Here is an 18,067-nt window from a genome sequence, read left to right as displayed (position 1 = left end):
CTCGATCCTCAGATCTCAGCCTCCTGAGTAGCTGGGATTACAGGCCTGAGCCCAGGGCGCTCCGCTTAACATAACTTTCTTAAAGTCAAGAAGGGGCATCCTGTTCAAACTTCTATACTGTAAGAGTGTCTGATAAGTAGGGTGCCATTGGCTCAGCCTACATAAGAGGCTGAGATCTGAGGATCACAGTTCAAAGGAAAGTCCATGGGACTTTCATCTCCAATTAACCATCTAAAAGCTAGAAATGGAGCTGTGGCTCAAGTGGAAGAATACTAGCCTTGAGCAAGAGAGCTCAGGGACAGCTCCCTAGAACTACACACACACACACACACACACACACACACACACACACACACACACACACACACACACACACACACACACACACCACACACACACACACACACACACACACACACACGATACCTGACAGCAATGTTCCAGAAAGTGTTTTATGTATGTGTATGCATATAACACTTTCTCCAATAAATAAACTCATTCAGCTTTGCTTTCTGGAACTGTGAACAGAAACGATTGCCATCCACAGGGCTTCGGATTAAGGGTGCTGTGACAGGCATGAATGATATCAGTTCACAAACAGCTGCTTTATTTTCACTTTTTAAAAATAAAGCCAATAGCCATTTTCATAAAATTTATACAAGTGTTTATGTATTTTCCTAATTGAGTTATTTCAGAACCTTCCATCTTTCTTAGAACACTGTGTTCATGTCCCCATGCTCAGGTCATTAGGCTGAAACTAGGGCAGTGTCTTAATAGGAAGTCAGAAATGCAAGTTTGCCCAGGACCAGCAAGCTGTGGGTTATGACTACTGTCCTAGTGTAAGGTTTGAAGCATCACTTCTTCTTTCAAAAGTGCCCTAGTTCAAGGTGGACACAATGGCTAATTTTTTTGTCAGTCATGGGGTTTGAACTCAGGGTCTGGGCACTGTCTATGAGATCTTTTGCTCAAGGCTAGAGCTCAACCACTTTGAGCCACAGTGCCACTCCTGGTTTTCTAGTGGTTAATTGGAGATAAGAGTCTCACAGACTTTCCTGCCCTAGCTGGCTTTGAACTGCGATCCACAGATCTCAGCATCCTGTGTAGTTGGATTACAGCTGTGAGCCACCAGTGCCCCACAAAGTGGCTAATTTCTGTAGTCCAAATAGTCAAGAGCTAGACATCCAGGGGACTGTAATTCCAGGCCAGCCTGGGCAAAACTGAGACCCAACCCACCAAAATCAGTAAGCCAGGCAGTGCTGTGCACCTGTAGTGCCAGCTGTGTAAAAGACCATAGGTAGTATCTGGGGCCAAGGCTGGCCCAGACAAAGATTTGAGAACCTACCTAAAAAATAACTAAAGCAGAAAAGCATGACAGAAAGCTGGCAGAAAGCATGGCTCAAGTGATAAAGCATCTGCCTAGCAAGCAGAAGGCCCTGATTATGAGTAGTAACATATATAGTTACTTGAGGTGAACAGAGCCCAACTGCATATGGCTGAGTAAGCAAGGTACTAGCATCTACCACTGTTCTACACTGTCACATCCCCCTGGAAATCCAGGCAGAAATCCTAATCATCATTGTGGTAAGAGATGAGGCCGTTGGAAAGTATTTATGGCATGGGGACAGAACCCTTGACAATGCAATTAGGACTCTTATTAACAAGCGCTGAAGAAGCCGTGCTGGTGGCTCACACCTGTAATCCTAGCTACTCCAGAGGCTGAGATCTGAGGATCACGGTTCAGAGACAGCCAGGCCTGGAAAGTCTGTGAGACTCTTATCTCCAATAAACCACTCAGAAAATCAGAAGTGGCTCAAGTGGTAGACCACCAGCCTTGAGCTGAAGAGCTCAGGGACATCGCTCAGGCCCAGAGTTCAAGCCCCATGACCCAAAACAAAATAAAACGAAACAAAAAACCCAAACAAACGCTCTGAAGCTTGGTGATGTGGCATTTGCCTTTAATCCCAACACTCAGGAGGATGGCAAGTTCAATGCCAGAAAGGGGAAGGGGAAGGAGAAAGGAGATAAGAGTGGGAAGGGAAAGAAAAGAAAGGGAAGGGAAAACAATGAGGTTAAGCTGTAGGCAAGGCCTCTAGCATGATTGTACACTCCATGGGAAACTTTCTCCATAAAGAAAGATTTCAGACTGGGTACTAGTGCTCACACCTGTAGTCCTAGCTACTCAAGAGGCTGAGTTCTGAGGATCACAGTTCCAAGCTATCCGGGATATGAATGTATGAGACTCTTATCCAACTAATGCTGGGTGTGGAGGTGTGGCTCAAGTAGCAAAGCCTTGAGTAAAAATGCTAAGGGATAGTTCCCAGGCCATGAGTTCAAGCCCCAGGACAGGCAAAAAAAAAGGTCAGAAGCCAATGACTCACACCTATAATGCCTAGCTACACAGGAGGCTAAGATCTGAAGATCTGTTTGAAGCCTGCCTGGGCAGCAAAGTCTGAGAAATTTATTTCCAATTACCACCAAAAACTGAGAAGTGGAGTTGTGGCTCAATTGGTAGAATGCTAGCCCTGAGGGAAAAAAGCTCAGGGTCAGAGAACCTGAATACAAACCCTAAGACTGGCACAAAAAGAAAGGTTGCAAAGCATAGGTCAAGTGGTAGGTTAGAGTACCAGCCATGACCAAAAAATCAAGTGAGAGTCTGAGGCCCTAGTTCAAGCACTATACTAATACAAAAAAAAAAAAAAGTGCCGATATATTTAAGCCCAGATGAAACTTTTCCTTTTTTTTTTTTTTTTGCTGGTCCTGGAGCTTGAACTCCTGGGCACTGTCCTTGAGCCTCTCTGTGCTCAAGGCTAGCACTCTACCACTTGAGCTACAAGCACCACTTCCGGCTTTTTCTATTTATGTGGTATTGAGGGCTTTCTTGCATGCTAGGCAAGCACTCTACCACTAAGCTACATTCCCAGTCTATATCGGCACATTTAATCAACATAATGCCTACTCTGCAAATTATGTCTAATAGGGGTCAAATTGGAAAACTTTATTCACAAAGAGATACTAATCACAAGCTGTGTGAGAGTTACACCATTAATGTAGGCGGTAGTAAAACCATTTTAAATCAAACTATTTCACTGTCTGAGAAACTGTTTCTGTGGACAGGGCAGCCATGCTGATCCTCACTCTTTGGCGCTCTGTGTGCTGACCTAGTCCTGGAGAAGAACCTGTGCCTCTGCCCGCCGGCTCATCTTGGTGGCCTTGCCCTGGAAGCGGCCTTTCTTCCTGGCTCCTTTGCCTTCCAAGACCTTGGCCACCCTGGGGATCAGAGACACAGTCAGGGAGATGTTTGTGAAGGAAAATCTATGAAAACCAGCAGTAGCCCTGAGCCTTTCCTGGAGTCTGAAGGAAGTAGGAGACAGGCAGGTGGGTTCTGGAATCCTTAAAAGTATTTCCACAGCCTGCCTGACACCGGTGGCTCACACCTGTAATCCTAGCTATTCAGAAGGCTGAGATCTGAGGATTGCAGTTTAAAGCCAGCCCAGCCAGGAAAGTCTGTGAAACTCTTATTTCCAATTAACCAAGAAAACCAGAAGTGGCACTGAGGCTCAAGTAGTAGAGCACTAGCCTTGAGCTGAAGAGCTCAGGGACAGTGCCCAGGCCCAGAGTTCAAAGCCCCACAACTGACCCCTCCAAAAAAGTATTTTAAAAAAATGTAAATGCTGCAGGCTCCGGTGGCTCATGCCTGTAATCCTAGCTACTCAGGAAGCTGAGATCTGAGGACTGTGGTTCAAAGCCAGTGTGGGCAAGGAAAGTCCGTGAGACTCTTATCTCCAATAAATCACCAGAAAAAAAACTAGAAGTGGCACCATAGCTCAAGGGGTAGAGCGCTCAACTTGAGCACAGGGAGGCTCAGGGACAGCGACCAGGCCCTGAGTTCAAGCCCCAGGACCAGAAAAAAAAATCATGATAAACCCTTAGCGTCTTGCATGTATACCTGCACTTAGGGGCTGCTGAGGGGCAAGAAAAGTAGGAACAGTACAAGCTGGAGCTGTGTCCTACCTGAGGACGGTAGCCACTCAGCTCTCACAGCCACCACCACAGAGGAATGTAGACTCAGGCTTACCAGTACTCAGGCGCCTCCCCGTCTCCCTCTCTCCTTCTTCGCATCCCCTGTGTCCCCTTTTAGAAAAGCCAGAACTCTGTACAAAAATCTAATGTTAAAATGTATCAACTAATTTTTGTTGTTGTTGTTGGTCGTTGGGCTTTAACTAGGGCCTGGGTGCTGTTCCTGAGCTCTATTGCTTAATGCTAGACACAGATTTCTGGTGGTTAAATGGAGTTCAGAGTCTTTTGGACTTTCCTGCCCAGGCTGGTTTTGAACTGTGATCCTCAGATCTCTGCATCCTGAATAGCTAGGATTATAGGTGTGAGCCACAAGTACCTGGCTGTACCCACTACTTTTAAAAATTTCAAACAGGACACTGGTCAAACTGGTATACAGACCACATGTGGTGGCTGGTCAGGATTCTTTTCTATAAAATAATGTTTCCAATGAGAACATATTTTGCAGGGCCAAATGTAAGTGCAAGAATATGGGGCATGTACTTCCAGATCTAATTTTAAAAAAGAAAACAGAAGCAGTAATAACAAGGCTAAAACAAAGTTCCAATTTTTCCATGAATAAACATATCCAATGTCTTTCTTCATTTAGTCTCAAAATCCAATTTTTCCCCCCAAAAAACCTTTGTGCTTCTTCATTGTTGTTGCCTTAAAAACCTGCTAAAGGGGCTGGGAAGTTGGCTCAGTGGTAGAGCGCTTGCCTTGCATGCCTGAGGCACTGGGTTCGATTCCTCAGCACCACATAAGCAAAAAGAAAAAAGCCGGAAGTGGCGCTGTGGCTCAAGTGGTAGAGCACTAGCCTTGAGCTGAAGAGCTGAGGGACAGTGCTCAGGCCCAGAGTTCAGGCCCCACAACCGGACCAAAAAAAAAAAAAAAAAAAAACAACCTGCTAAAAACAAAAAACAAACCACCACCACCAACAACAAAAAAGCCCTGCTTCATTTGCCTAGTGATAATTCAGGATCTGTGTTCATGTATCACTTTCTCTCTCTCTTTGTTTTTGTCAGTCATGGGGCTTGAACTCTGGGCCTGGGTGCTGTCTCTGAGCTCTTCAGCTTAAGGCTAGTGCTTTACCACTTGAGCCACAGTGCCACTTTTGATTTTCTGAGTGGTTTATTGGAGATAAGAATTTCACCGACTGGCCTGCCCAATGCTCAGATCTCAGCCTCCTGAGTAGCTAGGATTACAAGCGTGAGTCACTAGTGCCTGGCCACATATCACTTATTTCTAAAAGAAAAATAAATAAGCACATGAGATTTGCAGCCCAAAGCCCCGAGTTCAAGTCTCATTCTGATACTTTAACCATGAGATGTCAAACTGGGAGTGCTGGTGATAGGAACCTACATATCTGCTTACTTCCTGCACCTTTGGTGTGAATCAAGACTACAGGTGTGACAGCTTTTAGCTCTGTGTGTGTGTGTGTGTGTGTGTGCATATGTACATACCTTTCCTAGAGGCTTAGGAGCTCAAGGCTAGCACTTTACCCATTTGAGAAACAGTTCCATTTTGAGGTTTTTGGTGGTTAAATGGAGGTCAGAGGGGCTAGGAATGTGGCTCAGTGGTAGAGTGCTTGCCTTGCATGCATGAGGCCCTGGGTTCAACTCCTCAGTACCACATAAGCAGAAATAACTAGAAGTGGCACTGTGGCTCAAGTGGTAGAGCACTGAATGACAGCACGTAGGCCCAGAGTTCAGGTTCCACAACTGGAAAAAAAAAATGCAGGTAAGAGTCTCATGGACTTTCCTGCTTGGGCTGTCTTCAAACTGTAATCCTCAGATCTCAGCCTCCTGAGTAGCCAGGATTACAGATGTGAGTCACTGTTGCCTGGCTTTTAGCTTTTTTGTTGTCGGTGTTAGTCACAGGATTTGAACTCACGACCTGGGTGCTGTCCTTAGCTATTCTGCTCAAGGCTGGTGCTCTACCACTTTGAGCCATAACTCTACTTGGAGTTTTCTAATGGTAAATTGGAGAGTCTCACAGGCTTTTCTGCCCAGGCTGGCTTTGAACCACAATCCTAAGATCTCAGCCTACTGAGTAGCTGGAGTTACATGAATGAGCCACCAACACCTGGCTCCTTTTAACTAGTTTTTGTTCTTGTTGTTCGTCATGGGGCTTGAACTCTAGGCCTGCACTCTGTCCCTGAGCTTTTCAGCCCAGAGTGATCACTCTACCATTTGAGCCACAGTGCCACTTCTGGTTTTCTGGTGGTTAATTGGAGATAAGAGTCTCATGGGCTTTCCTGCCTGGGTTGGCTTTGAACCACCATCTTCTGATCTCAGCCTCCTGAGTAGCTAGGATTATAGGCATTAGCCATCAGTGCCCAGCTTCTTTCAAATTTTAACTGTATTTTTTTGGTGTCTTTTCTGTTTTTGGTGCTGGAGATTGAACCCAGAGCATTGCACTTGCTAGGCAAGTGCTTTGCCATTGAGCTACATCCCAGCCCTCCTTTGAGCCTTTAATCAGGCTACATTAATCAGTAGCTACCTGGCTTTCCCACCTGTAGAGAAGTCTATGAGCTTCACCTTGGCCCCAGGGTTTCCACGGCCTCAGCCAGCCCTGCCAGTAAAAAGAGTCGAGCAGCTTTCCCAAATCTCCCACAGTTAAGAACAGGAGGGTCTCCTAGGAGAGAGGACAATGTGAGAACCTCATGGGGTCAACTCCCCTAAAGCTGTACTTTTATTTCAGTCTCATGAACAGTTGTCTCCCCTAAACCATGAGTGGTATTGCTGATGGCTATGGCCCCGCCCCTCCACTTTGATCTGACCATGGCCAAGTATAAAATAACTGTCATGGCCTGACTCCTGCCATCCTTTCAAACCTGATCACGCACCCCACACTGCCATTACCTATACCACCATGCTTCCCCCTGCCTGCTGCCTGGCTCCCATCTATCAGACTTCCCTAAGCTCAGCTATTCAGATAATGTGTGCTCCAAATTACCCACATTGACATACACATGACTCCCATACTACAACATGAGCTACAATCACTGTCTACACAGAATTATGAAAAGAAAATCATACAGTGCCAAACCTAAGTGGGTTTGGAATAATGCAAGAGAGACACAGAAACCTCTCAGCTTACCGACTATCAAGACTGAAGACAAGTGAAGCCAGAGGCAGCAGCAGATAGACAGGATCCTTCAATGGGCCTTTCCAATCCCTGCCTTTCTTGCTTCCTTTTTCTTTTCCTGATGTTGTTGTTTGTTACTGGCTTTTGAAGTCAGAGACTTCAAAACTTGAAGTCTACCACTAGACTTGACCACACCTCCAGCCCTTTTTGCTTTATTTTTGAGGCAGGGTCTTGATTCTTCTTCCTCGCCTCCTGGGGTGCTGGTCTATGCTGTGATCTTCCTATTTAGGTTTCCTTCCATAGCTGGGATGACAGGTGAGCAACACCACATCTAACTTTTGCTATTATGATGGGGTCTTGTGAGTATTTTTTTTAGACTGGAACTGTGATCTCAGTCTTAACCATCTGCAAACCTGGCAATTAGCTCAATCAACTTTTTAGTAGCTGAGATGGGGGCTTGAAAACTTTTTGCCCATGCTGGCCTTGAACCACAATCCTCCATCTCTTGAAAAGCTAGGATAGGATCTTGCTAAATGTGCTGGTTCTGGGGCTTCTTCTCTTGTCCTATTGTTTTCCATTCAAGGCTGATGCTCTACCACCTTAACTATACCTCCTCTTCTGGCTTTTTGCTGGAGTCTCTTAGATTTGTCTGCCCAGGTTGGCTTTGAACCTTGGTCTTCAGATCACAGCCTTCTGAGTAGCTAGGGTTACAGGTATTGAGCTGCTGGAAACCAGCTTGGTCTTGAATTCTCGTTCCTCTTACTTTGCTGATCCTCCTGGGATTACAAGTATGTTCCACCATACCTGGCCCCATCCCTGAATTTCTAATACTAGGTGCTAATCACATACAAATCTAAGTGGCTTTGAGGAGCTTCAGCTCTAATAAAACAACCTGGGAAGCTGACAAATGACACAGCCTCTGAAAGATCAAATTCAATACCTCAGCACTCAGCTCCTTGCTGGTGCTAGGAAAACAGTACTGAATGAGTTTGTGCTCCCTGTTCTGCATGTACTAATGTGCAGTGGCTTCAGCTAAGCCAGTGCCCCTCACTGAGAGCTCTGCTCCCCAGGTCTCTCCCTGGAGCATGGAGAATCTCATGTTCCTCTTACCTTTGACCCAATCTCATTGGCAATGATATTCATGAACTCAGAATCGCCCTCCTTCCTACAACCAAGGACACAGATCTGAGATCCAGAGTGGAGTGGTAGCTGTGACAGGGCAGGAGGCCTGGCTCCTCATTGGGAGACAGGAAGATGAGTGGCAGGCCTCACTACTTTCTACTTGGGCTAAGTCCCACACCCCTTAGCAAAGAGATGCTGATGATGGAAGAGTAGCAAGACACCCTTCTCTACCTCAGCAGTTTATAAACAAGGGATTTCCATCTCCCTTCAGTGGGACTCATCAGGAGAAGAGAATGTGTATTGGACGGTGAAAGGGACAAGGGAGGGGCTGGGAAAGTGGCTTAGTGGTAGAGTGCTTACCTTGCATGCCTGAGGCCCTGGGTTCACTTCCTGAGCACCACAGAAACAGAAAAAGCCAGAAGTGGCACTGTGGCTCAAGTGGTAGAGCACTGGACAGCACCCAGGCCCAGAGTTCAGGTCCCACAACCAACAAAAAAAAAGAGGTAAGGGAAGATGCTAATGAAAGTCACAAGATTACTTGTTACATCTTGTGGAGAGGGTACTATCAAAGCCAGGGAATTTGGTGGGTAACACATTTCTTAGGGTCTCTGCACCCTAGAACACAGTATGTTCTAGCAATCCACCTCCTACAATGCTCTTCAGAGAGTGGAGAGGCTAAAATCCAAGCCCCACGCAGTTTCCCTGCCCAGCTCTACAGTAGCTGGCTTCTCACCTGTGAAGTGTGACCACACGTCCACAATCCAGGCTACTCTGGAGGCTGTGGGCAATGTGCACAGCCAGGTCTCTGAGCAGATTCAGATTATTCTAAAATGGAAGTGAAATCTGAGTAAAACGGTGTAAAGGATAAGAGAGAGCCCCACTTCTCACCACTTTATTTTCCTCTAATCTCTTCAAATAAAGCCATACTTCTGACCTAAAGTGAGGGTAGAGTCTGGAGAACCTACTGTAGGTCCCAGGCTCTCTCCCCTATCTTCAGAATGAACCACCTTTTGCAGGAGCTTGGTGGAGTTCTGGAGCTTTTTCACTGCATCCACATGATCCTCTGCTCCACACCTGTAAGACAAAAGTCAATGGAGACCCATTGCCCAATGCTTCCAGTGCCCACATGATTCAATCGTCCATCATTAGCACCACTAGCTGGGGAGCAAGCCTTGAATACATGGCCCTTCTAGGGGGACATTTCATCTAAAAACCATACAGTTAGTGGAAAGTGATTACAGGGTTGGTATATGACAAAGGTGTTTTTTTGTTTTTGTTTTTGTTTTTGTTTTTTTTCTGGGCCTGGGCGCTGTCCCTCAGCTATTTAGCTTAAGGCTAGCACTCTACCACTTGAGCCACAGCACCACTTCTGGTTTTCTGCTGATTAATTGGAGATGAATCTCATGGACTTTCCTGCCCAGGCTGGCTTTGAACCATGAAACTTAGATCTCAGACTCCTGAGTAGCTAGGATTACAGGCATGAGCCACCAGCACCCACAAGACCAGGGATTTCTATACAGCCTTCTGCCTCAGTCTGTAGTTATGTCAGATTGTTCAAGGGACTGATTTGGTCTAAAATAGCTATTCCCAGCCCTGGTCTTTTTTTTTTTTTTTTTTGTCGGTCAGGGGGCTTGAACTCTGGGCTTGGGCGCTGTCCCTCAGCTATTCAGCTCAAGGCGAGCACTCTACCTCTTGAGCCACAGCACCACTTCCAGTTTTCTAGTGGTTTATTGGATGTAGAGTCTCACGGACTTTCCTGCCCAGGCTGGCTTTGAACTGTGATCCTCAGATCTTGGCCTCCTGAGTAGCTAGGATTACAGGTGTGAGCCATGGGTGCCTGGCTCAAGCATTGGTCTTTTGTTTCTCTAGTAGGGTACAGTGGTAGCTTTTATCTTTGAAAACTTACCATTTTTCAAAGAGCTATTAGTGACCAGTTCACCAGAGCCCCTCAGATACCCTTTCCCCTTCTTGGAGAACTCTGCTCTCTTGATTGACACAGTTCCCTTGGAGAGAGTGCAGACTGAAGGCTTAGTAACACTGTTACTGACATGACTTTTGTGGTAGAAGCCAAGATTTTTTTCTTTCTTCTTCACTTAGAAAACGATATGTGATGTTAGGAAAATGAATCCTTAGATAGGTATTTTAATGTTTTTTTTTTCTTTCATGCATGTGTTTCTAATGCATTTATAAGTTTATTTCTTTGTTGCTTTGTATGTCCCTCCTCCACAGTATAACCCCCGCTTTCAATATATTTGATGTCAGTATAACTTATGGAGGAGATGGGGAAAAACAAGTCATTTAAGGATTCAGGTGGACCTGTTGCAACAATGAGAAGTACAAATTGTCATGTCAAAAAGGAGCTTTACAATGTCGGTTGGGGGGGAGCGGGGGGGGGGGGAAGGATTGGGGGGGAGGGGGGAGGCTGGGAAGGGAGGTGAAGGGTAAACAAAGGAGGACGCTGCAATGCTTGGTAAGAAATGTATGCATTATCTTGCCCATGTAATTGTAACCCGTCTGTACAGTATGTTCACAAATAAAATAAAATAAAAAAAAAGAAAAGAAAACGATGCTAGAAGAACTATAGCCTTAAGAAGTATACATTCTTGGATGGGAATGTAGTTTAGTGGTAGAGTGCTTGCCTAGCATGCACAAAGCCCTGGGTTCAATTCCTCAGTGCCATGTAAACAGAAAAAAGCAGAAGAGGTGCTGTGGTTCAAGTGCGAGAGTGCATTCCACCTGCTGATCTGCTGATCTGCTTACTATGTATTTCCCCTGATGACTACTAGAGGACAGCACCATCTGTCTCCCTTCTGGCTTTCAAGCAAACTCCTTTCCCCTTTCCTCCTGATCTGGAGCCTGGCCCTAACCTTAGACCAGCTTAGCCTTCTAGCAAAGTCTAACTTGGACTGATCTCCTGAGGGTATGGGTTTCTTGAGGGTGTGTGCCTATTTATCCTCACTCAGTTGGAAATAGTTTGTACCTTTTATCCTTTATTTTTTTTGCCAGTCCTGGGGCTTGAATTCAGGTCCTGGACATTGTCCCTGAGCTTGTTTTGGTCAAGGCTAGCACTCTACCACTTAAGCCTCAGTGCCACTTCTGGCTTTCTCTGTTTATGTGGTACTGAGGAATTGAACTCAGTGTTTCATGCATGCTAGGTAAGCACTCTACCACTAAGCCACATTCCCAGCCCTGTACTTTTAATATAATCTAATAATATCTTCCATTTAAAAACCATTTAAAACTGGACTTTTAAGGTTAAAACATTTTGTGCTTCAAAGGACATGTTAAGAAAGTGAAAAGACAGACTATACAAAAAGAGAAGATAATCTTATCAGGTCTATAAAACTCTTATAACTCAGCTATAAAAAGACACTCAAAGGCTGACTGGCTTCCAGTTCAGATCCTCCAATCTCAACCTCCAGAGTAGCTTTGATTACAAGCATGAGCCACTGGTGCTGGCCCTTGAGACTCTTATCTCCAGTTAACCACCAGAAAATCAGAAGTGGTGCTATGGCTCCAAGTGGTAGGGTGCGAACCTTGAGTAAAGAAGCTCAGGGACGTGCCCAGGCCTGAGTTCAAGCCCCACAACTGGGGAAAAAAAAGATAACTCCAATTTTAAATGGACAGATGATTTGAACAGATAGTTCTACAAAGAAGATAAATGACTTATTATCATTTGGTTCAGAGAAATGCAAATCAAAACTAGAATGAGGTACTACTTTATATCCACTAGGATGGCTAGTGACGTAAGACAGACAAAAACAAGCTTGACAAAAATGTGGGAAAATTGCCAGCAGGCAGTGGCTCACATTTGTAATCCTCACTACTCAGGAGGTTGAGACCTGGAGGATTGCACTTTGAAGCCATCTGATGTAGAAAAGTCCTTGAGATTCCAATCTCAACCTGCAAAAAAGCAGAAGTAGAGATTTGGTTCAAGAAGTAGAGTGCCAACCTTGAGTGGAGCTAAGCAAAATCAAGAGATCCTGAGTTCTAGCTCCAGTACTAGCACAAAAGAAAGGGAGCAGAATGAAATCTTGATATATTCTAAAGCCTAGATAAACCTTAAGACACTTATGCTAAATGAAAGAAGCAGGACACAAAAGATCACACACTATGTGAATGTATTCATAGGAATTGTGCAGAACAGGCAGATCTATAGAGACTGAAAGTAGATTAATGACTGCAGTCACTCCCAATTCCCCTCTTCTACAGCACTAGCAACCACTAATATATAATAGTCCTTTTTTAAAATAAAAAAATCTTCTGTTCTTAGTCATAGGCTTGAGCTCAGGGCCTAGGCACTGTCCTTGAGCTTCCTTTGCTCAAGGTTAACATTCTACCACTTGAGCCACAGTGCCACTTCCAGCTTGTTTTTGGTAAGTTGTTGGAGATAAGAGTCTCACAGATTTTCCTGCCCAAGCTGGCTTCAAACCACAGTCCTCAAATCTTAGCTTCCTGAGTAGCTAGGATTACATGCATTAACCACCAGTGCCCAGCTCAGAATATTCCTTTTGAGAGTGAAGAACATGGCCTAAAGTTAAGACAGTGGTGAAGGTTGCACACTTCTCTAAGTAAGTTAAAAATTATTAAACCCCATCATTTAAATGGGTGAATTTTATGATCTATGAACTATGGCTTGTTATTTTTAATTATTTTTTTTTAATTTTAGCTTTCCAGAGAATTTTACATTTAGTATTTGGGCTAGAGTAAAAAAAAAGGAGTAAAATATTTACCTATAAGCCCATCATTCATGTCAAACCAAATTTTCTGCAACCCTTTCTGTAGTTTTAACATACTTATAGCTATGATTGAGTAATATTTACAAATCCAAAATACTTTACATTTTGTAATACATTCTTTTTTTTGGGGGGGGGGGTCTGGTCATGGGGCCTGAACTCTGGACCTGAGCGGTGTTCCTCAGCTCTTCAGCTCAAGGCTAGCACTCTACCACTTGAGCCACAGTGCCACGTCCAGCTTTTTTTCTTTTTGCTTATGTGGTGCTGAGGAATAAAACCCAGGGCCTCATGCATGCAAGGCAAGCACTCTACCACTGAGCCACCTTCCCATTCCTGTAATATATTCATTACATGTATTTACAGTTTCCAGGCACAGGGACGGGATGATGAATTAACAACTCGTTTTCCCTCAAGTAGCAATGACCTTAGTGCCATGATCTAGAAGTATTATTTCTTCTTAACAGATGAAGAAGTTGAGGCTCAGAGAGGGTAAGTGAAATGTCTGAGGTGCTCCAACTGGTTACTGACAGATCTGAGACGGAATCTAACCCTTTGACTCTGAGGCCTTGGAGTATGCATATGCACGGGCACTCTGCTACTGGGGTTTGTATTCAGTGCCTTGTATTCTTCTTTTGCTCAAAGCTGGCACTCTCCCGCTTAAGCCACTTCAGGCTTCTTGCTGATTACTTGGACATAAGACTCCCCCAGATTTTTCTGCCCAGGCTGGCTTCAAACTATGATCCTTAGATCTCAGCCTGAGTAGCTAGGATTACAAGTTTGAGCCACTGGTGCCTGGCTTGGATTTTTTCCTAATATAACAGCACTTCTGTATTTTTAACATAATGCTAAGCATACTCTCTTACCACTGAGCCATACTTCCAGCCATTTCTGGGTATTTTTGGTGTTCTAGTGCAGTACTTTTTATACCTTTGCTTACCTCTACAGAACCTTGGTCATGTTAATCAGCTAAGAAGCCTCACCCTTGTCTTACCCAGTTTCCAGATAACTGTACCTGTACTAGAGCCAGTATGTAAACACTAGATTATAGGACTATAAATCTACTGAACTTTGGTTTGAAAATGAAAAGAATGTATAACAAAAATCTGCAAAACAAGTTCTTCTCTATCTTTATTTAGTATAATTAACATGCACTACTTTTTCAGAAGGAATCTGTACACTGGTGAGTGTGCAATGTGGTTGCACAGGAATTGAGCAACAGGCCAAGGGTTATAGTCTAGGAACTGTAGGATTTTCTTCTAAAGATGTCTTTTTTGTGGCACTGCCTAGGTCATCAAGAAGAAGCTGGTAGGATCCGTGAAAGCACTTCAGAAGCAGTATGTGTCACTGGATACAGTGGTCACAAGTGAAGACAGCGATGCCAACATCATGTGCAGTGCCCTGGAGGCTGTGTTTATCCATGGCCTGCACGCCAAGCACATTCGTGCTGAGGCTGGAGGAAAAAGGAAGAAACATGTACACCAGAAGCCTCTGCCTCAGCCTGTCTTCTGGCCCCTCCTGAAAGCTGTCACCCACAAGTGAGATCAGCTGGAGAGGTTTTGCCCTGGGGAGGAACTTTGGTGTGGGACACTGGGCTCTTCTCCCCAGCTCTGCAGAAGGCAACAGATGGTCTGTGTTCAAGTGTAGAGACAGTGTGAGGTAGGGCGGGAGAGTGCCTGAAGGAAAGGTTTATCTCCCACCAGACCTGACTGTCCAGCCAGCCACAAGACCTTGACAAACCTGGGCCTTCAGGCCCGAGTCTGGGGCTGCTTCCTACCCTGGCCATCACATTGGCTCCCCACTTAAGTCCCGCCTCCGGAGGGCGGAGCCACTGGAGAGGTCAGTTGCAGAATGCAGGGCGGGGCCAACCGCCTTTCCTCACCTGTGGCAGGGCCAACCGCCTTTCCTCACCTGTGGCAGGGCCAACCGCCTTTCCTCACCCAGGGCGGCGACCCGCGCCCCTTTATCTCTGCATCCCGGTGCCCCTACCAGGCCCGGGCCCACGGAGCCGGGGATAACGAGTTTCCAACGCCCGACGCCCGAAGGTTGGAGCCAAGGACCAACCCTCCTCCGACCGGCTCCCCGACGGCCAGGGCGCCGCCCTGTGGGCAGAACCCAGGGAGCCGAGGCCCAAGTCCCAGCCTCCCCTGGCTGGGCTCTCCGGGGTCGGAAAAACACCTGCTTCATCCTCACCTTGTCCCAGATAGCCCCGAGCTCCCCCGGGCCTCACACACCCTCCCGTGTGCCCCTGGCCGGCCCGCCCCTCCTCAGCCCCTCGGGGCACAGAGCCCAGGGCCCTCCGCTCCTCTTCTGACCACAGTTCCTTCCTGTGGAAGAGGTGACATGGCCCTTTGCAAAGGAAGCAGAAAGAAACTGGAAAGCGGCGCCTTGCAGCCAGCAAGTTCTCTTCATGTTAAACCCTTTTTAGACAAGGTGAGAAGGAAAGAGGTTTCTTTTCTTTTCTTTTTTTTTGGTCCGGTCGTGGGGCCTGAACTCTGGGCCTGGGGCGCTGTCCCTCAGCTCTTCAGCTCAAGGCTAGCGCTCTACCACGTGAGCCACAGCGCCACTTCCGGCTTTTTTCTTTTTTTTTTTTTGCTTATGTGGTGCTGAGGAATGGAACCCAGGGCCTCAGGCATGCAAGGCAAGCGCTCTACCACTGAGCCAACTTCCCAGCCCCAGGAAAGAGTTTTCTTGGGGGCATCTGGACAAAAGGATAGAGTTTCTGGCCATAACCGGCACCAGCCCGAGCACTGGTGACTTGACAGTGAATAATTGCTTTGGGGGACTAGGCGCTCTCTACCCTTTTGGTCTCTGCATTTGTTGAGATTATTTAGGATTAATCTTTTTTTTTTTTTTTCTCTCCTAAGGCTTGGAAAAATCAGTCTCTAGGGAGGATAAAAGGTAGAAATTCAGGTAAGCGTTTTGCAGGGGAATCTCACTGTCAAGACTATTATTCTCGGTCTGTGTGCATCCCTAACTACTTTTATGCTTTTTGATAGCTCTCTTCTAGGATATTTTAGGTGATATGTATCTTTTCCAATCCAAATGGGCCCTTGATAGAATAGGATCTTTCAGGTGATATAAATCTTTCCCATTTCTAGCAGCTCGTAGAGATAGAAATTTCACCAAACCTGCTTAGGTGTTTAGCCCTTTCTTCAGGAAGTGCCTCTGGGAGGCAACAGCTGCAGGATTTGTTGTCTCACACACATCTGAGTACAGATCTCAGCTCCAAAGGGTGCTTATCTCTTTACAGTTTATGAGGCAAATAGCACTATATGCTGTCAGTAGGTCAGTCTGTATTTCATAAGGAATCACATGGAGATACTGAAGAACAAGGTCAAATGCATCTGTAATATTCCATAGCCATGCCCCAGGCAGGGCTTGCTTCTAAGCATTGGGGATGGGAACAGGGCTGTGAGGAGAGAGATGTGGTTCTTGCTTTGTCAGGGCCCCTGAGCTCATAGAGAGCAGTCCCCACATGGTAGGCACTTCCTTTACTGCACTGTGAACCACTACAAGAGCAGGCCCAAAACAGGGCTCTTAGTAAAATTAAGATTAATAGACTTTGCCAGAGAACTACACAGACATCCAGGTACAGAGAACAAAGAAAGGTTTATTGTTTGGAAAGGGGGCTGGCAAGACTCCTTCTCACAAGGGAGGAATGAGAAGAAGCTATTATTTGGGGTGACCTATATAACCTAAGAGGTTTAGGAGGGGCTAGAAGGGGCTAGGAGGCGGAGACCTTGGTGTGGATGTGTTGGACAGGAGCTTCATCATATTAGACTAGGATTTATGACTGCTGTCCAAATGGTAGATAAAGGGTCCTGCAACTGCCCAGACCTGAAGGTCACTCTAAGGGACTCTTGTTGCCTTATATGGTGGTAGCTGCTCCAGAGAAGTGCCATCCCAAGGTAAAGAGGGTTGGAAGTTGGTTATTGACTGCCTTTACTACATGGGTCTAGTGCTGCCTAGGAAGGGAGTATGCTAAGCTGTGGAGAAGGGGAGAAGTAGACTAAGCTATGGGAAGGGAGTCATTTCCCTAACATTCTCAACTCTTTGGTTGTATAAATGATGGGAGACACCCGGTTGGGATTATGGGAGAAGGTCTCTTCTTCTGAAGCTGCTTCCTACTGAGAGGGGGCAAAGTAGTCAGCAGGGATGCTCAACCAGGTACCCTCCCAGGAGCATTTGATTGACAGACAGGTCTAATCTTCCCCATGAAGATGTTCTGTATGCACCTAAGCAAGCAAGGCATGATCAAAATAAAGCACAAAATTGCAATTAAGGGACCCAAGATAGGCATGAGCCAGGGCATAAGCCATCCAAATAGGTCCCATCCCCTTTATTTTGTTGGATATTTTTTCCAGTTCCTTGAGATGCTTGATTTGTTCTTTAATGGCATAGCTGTTATCAATTAAGTTAAAACAGCACTTGTTTTTTACTTCCTCACAACCTTGATGATGAAGTAAGAGTAGATAATCGATGGCTGTACTTCCTCACAACCTTGATGATGAAGTAAGAGTAGATAATCGATGGCTGCATGATTGTCAAGGATAGCCTCTCTTTGCTCCTGCTGCTCTTGATTTAGCAGTGCAATGGAAAAGGAGGTGCAATTTATACACACACACACACACACACACACACACACACACACACACACACACATACATTGCCACTATTCATGCCAAACACATGACACCCTTATAGGCTCCCACTGCCAACCCTGGTATCCCAATCAAGGAGAAAGTGAGGGCATTATATTCTGCTTTAGACAGAAGGTGTAGTTTATCAATACAACTTTCATCTAGCACCAGATTACTAGTCTTATGACCTCACTGAGGCTGGAAGAGCTCCTTGTGGGGCAGCACAACATCTAGACAGCTTAGGCAGCAGTGGGAGTTAAAGGCAGATAGGCAGGGATATAATTAAAAGTGTACCTTTCACAGGTAAAAAAAACAACCATTAAGCAAGGAGATATGGCCCTCTGCATACAAAATACAAGTTGTCCCTCTTTAGTTCTATACAGTCGTGGGTACAATTTTGGACCTGGGCACAGGTGTTATTTTCCA

General features: G+C 45.6%; 1 protein-coding gene and 1 long non-coding RNA gene across 2 annotated transcripts in view; one reads left to right on the top strand and one right to left on the bottom strand.

Annotated features, from left to right (window-relative positions):
• Positions 1-3,158: 3,158 nt before the first annotated feature.
• Positions 3,159-13,875, bottom strand: LOC138830534 (alanyl-tRNA editing protein Aarsd1-like). Its single transcript, XM_070026910.1, has 6 exons — positions 13,865-13,875; positions 9,273-9,339; positions 8,999-9,090; positions 8,254-8,308; positions 6,569-6,690; positions 3,159-3,267 (listed from the first exon to the last, which is right to left on the bottom strand). The coding sequence occupies exons 1-6, from the start codon at positions 13,873-13,875 to the stop codon at positions 3,159-3,161; spliced, it is 456 nt and encodes a 151-aa protein (XP_069883011.1).
• Positions 13,876-14,895: 1,020 nt separating this feature from the next.
• Positions 14,896-18,067, top strand: part of LOC138830963 (uncharacterized) — a 43,078-nt gene continuing 39,906 nt past the window's right edge. The window contains exons 1-2 of the long non-coding RNA XR_011373092.1: positions 14,896-15,431; positions 15,866-15,911. This is a non-coding gene — a long non-coding RNA (uncharacterized lncRNA). The remainder of the gene's footprint in view (positions 15,432-15,865; positions 15,912-18,067) is intronic.

The sequence above is a fragment of the Dipodomys merriami genome, unplaced genomic scaffold (assembly GCF_024711535.1).
Source record: "Dipodomys merriami isolate MVZ:Mamm:240054 unplaced genomic scaffold, mDipMer1.0.p SCAF_19, whole genome shotgun sequence".
NCBI lineage: Eukaryota > Metazoa > Chordata > Mammalia > Rodentia > Heteromyidae > Dipodomys > Dipodomys merriami.
This window is presented reverse-complemented; position numbering and strand designations above follow the sequence as displayed.